This window comes from Limulus polyphemus, unplaced genomic scaffold, assembly GCF_000517525.1.
Source record: "Limulus polyphemus unplaced genomic scaffold, Limulus_polyphemus-2.1.2 Scaffold9937, whole genome shotgun sequence".
Lineage (NCBI taxonomy): Eukaryota > Metazoa > Arthropoda > Merostomata > Xiphosura > Limulidae > Limulus > Limulus polyphemus.
Window position 1 is genome coordinate 18,152 of NW_013675547.1, and position 3,364 is coordinate 21,515.

At 30.3% G+C, this 3,364-nt stretch overlaps 1 protein-coding gene across 3 annotated transcripts in view; it reads left to right on the forward strand.

Annotated features, from left to right (window-relative positions):
* LOC106476157 (solute carrier family 2, facilitated glucose transporter member 1-like) overlaps positions 1 to 2,840 on the forward strand; it is a 19,426-nt gene extending 16,586 nt beyond the window's left edge. For all 3 annotated transcript variants that reach the window (XM_013936826.2, XM_022380093.1, XM_022380094.1), the window contains exon 11: positions 2,285 to 2,840. In XM_013936826.2, the coding sequence (XP_013792280.1) occupies positions 2,285 to 2,437 (153 nt within the window). In that variant the 3' untranslated portion in view covers positions 2,438 to 2,840. The remainder of the gene's footprint in view (positions 1 to 2,284) is intronic.
* Positions 2,841 to 3,364: the final 524 nt, after the last annotated feature.

Sequence of the window (3,364 nt, forward strand, 5' to 3'; positions counted from 1 at the left end):
CTGTTGTATTGGTTGGACTATAAATTCTTGTTCCAGATTTGTAGATGTTAGTTGTTTCTCCATTTTCCAAAGATTTTAAAATGCCTGATTTTGTTGTTAAAGGGTGGTTTGGATGTAACAATTTGATCTGCTTTAGTTACAAGTAACTCCACTTCTCTAGTGATCTGAACAGATGATTGCGTACTGTAAACTTTTTTTTGTCTTGATCTGCTTTAGTTACAAGTAACTCCACTTCTCTAGTGATCTGAATAGATGATTGTGTACTGTAAACTTTTTTTATCTTGATCTGCTTTAGTTACAAGTAACTCCACTTCTCTAGTGATCTGAACAGATGATTATTTATTGTAAACGTTTTTTTATCTTGATCTGCTTTAGTTACAAGTAACTCCACTTCTCTAGTGATCTGAACAGATGATTATTTATTGTAAACGTTTTTTGTTTTTTTATGTTGATCTGCTTTAGTTACAAGTAACTCCACTTCTCTAGTGATCTAGTGATTATTTATTGCAAATTTGTTTTATATCTTCTTGAGTGTGATGCAAACATATCATCAATGAACGAAGCCAAACTGTCAGAGTCACAATTAACTTTTGTAGAGCTTGTGAGGTCGGTAAATAACAAATGTTGTTGGAGGACCCATGGAAATCCCATCAATCATATTGAAAGAGTTTGAGTTCTATGATAAGTAAATTTCTTTTAAGAACATGGTGAATAGTGAGTCGAGAGAAAGTAATGTTTCATTTTTTGTAGTCGACTCCTTACAGTTGTTCAAGTATCTGTGGCTGGAACTTTTGTAAAAAAAAAGCGATTAAATCAAAAGTTACAAGAAGATTTGTTTAATCGACTACTTTTAACAATGTTTTGAAGATTTTTGAAATGAAAGGATTCTTTAACAAAATGTAAAATGTTCCAGATTAAAATTGATCATATTTATGCTAATTAGAAAGTTGAGAATCATTGAAGGTTATGATAGTAGAAAGTGAACATCAAATTTGTGGGTTTTTGTTTGTAGGGTTTAACCTTTCATAATTCTACTCGTGTAAATCGCCTGTGTCATATAACTTCTTCAGTTACTGCTGAATATCATTTTCCAGTGTTTTAAATGATTTGTTACGTCTCCATTTGTTAATTAACTTTCCGTAACTTCGTTCCGTCGAAAAGTTAGCGACACAAGTCCTTTGGGAGTGCTCTAGCATTTGCTAGATTGGGGTGGTCTGGTATATATAAGATGGTCACGGCGTGACGTGAGAACGTGTGTAGGTAGTTAGTAATTGATTTGCAGTCAGAGAGTATTGTTGAAGTTCGTTATAGTGTTTGTTTTAGTGCAAATGTTGAAATCAAGTGTATCGTAAAGTTATATTCAGGTAGAATAAACCAGTTTTATTAAGTGAGGAACAGGATGGTTCTAGAAACGTGGCGTGACACTAGTCACGTGACCTCGCTGACGCAACAGATTTTAATATCTGATTTTCTAAATTTCACAGACCTTTTCACTATAATTTGACTTGCTTATAACTACACTAAAGTTTCTGCTGGGAAATTCAGAATATTTTTACCCTTTCTTTCAAAAGGTGTGATGTTTTTGTAGAGATTTGTTAACTTCAAATCTTGTGACTTGCTTTTCAGTGTTAGTATTTGTATTATAAATTAAACTTGTAGCCTGACAACTGCTATTGCACTAAAGCTGAAAGCTTCCAAAATATGAAATAAAAGTGTGGAGATTTTCCAGTATTTAGTAATTTTCTACCCATGTTATGAGCCTCAAAGAATATATATATACAACTTTTATGGGGGGGGGAAATTAATCTAAGCATTTGACAATTGGAAAACCTAAAACTTGACTTTTCTTGGCTTAAAAATTATCGCATATTTTTTGAAGAAATATTTTAATTGTAACATTGTACCTAAAAATCTTCAATTAAACACTTCCCAAACAAACAAACATGTAATGAAGTTGAATTAAAAAACAGAAATTTCTCTTGTAAAAGATGAACTGAAATTCTGTGAAACCGAAAGAAGATACAAGATAGTATTTATGATATAGAAACTTATCTTGAAGAACTCTTTCTTTTAGTGACTTTAAGAAAGTTTTAAATTTTTGTAATTACATAGTCAATAGTCAAGAAGTTAAAAAATTAATTATTTTCAAAGAATTTTCAATTCTACCAAATTTAATGTTTTCCATATTTGGTTAAATAGCAGGTTACAATTAACTAAAACTCTTATTCTTACCGCATGTCTGTTGTCACGGTGAATTAAAATCCAATTTGTTTTTACTTTTCAGCAACTGTTAGACCAGTACGTTTTCCTAATCTTTGCCACCTTCACAGTGTTTCTTGGTATTTATCTCTACAAATACCTACCTGAAACTAAAGATATGAACCCTGTGGATCTGTCATCCCTCTTTCAATCACCTCTGTGTGAGGAGAAACTATGAAACAGCACCATCTTTGAACAATAATAATTTTTGTGATGACATTTTAACAACAGTTAATCACGCTGAGAAAGACATACTGAGAGTATACGAGAAAAGATAAATACCATTTAATTATAAATAAGCTGAGAAACTTAATTAAAGAGCAATCACATCTTGAATCAATAAACGTTATTATCCTTGTTTCATAGTTTAATATACTGATAATAAATCTATCCAGATATGCTAAAAGTAGTACTTATATTCTCTATGTCTGATTTAACATCAGGCATTAGTTATTAGCTATATTAGTATCAAATGTTTTCTGACACTTTTCTATCTCTGAGTCTTTCCAGAAAAAACGATAAAAATTTTTCGAATCCACATCATGTAATCAAAGATTAAATAAAGATGTATACATATGTTATGTAATATTAGTTTTATACACCTTATAAGTTCACCAAGAGAGCCGTGTTTGTTTATAATACATTATTTGTATGTTAATGTACATTTATACCTACATATGAACACCACATTATTTGTATGTTAATGTACATTTATAACTACATATGAACACCACATTATTTGTATGTTAATGTACATTTATACCTACACATGAACACCACATTATTTGTATGTTAATGTACATTTATACCTACATATGAACACCACATTATTTGTATGTTAATGTACATTTATGAACACCACATTATTTGTATGTTAATGTACATTTATACCTACATATGAACACCACATTACCTGTATGTTAATGTACATTTTATACTTACACATGAACACCACATTATTTGTATGTTAATGTACATTTATACTTACACATGAACACCACATTATTTGTATGTTAATGTACATTTATACCTACACATGAACACCACATTATTTGTATATTAATGTACATTTATACCTACACATGAACACCACATTATTTGTATA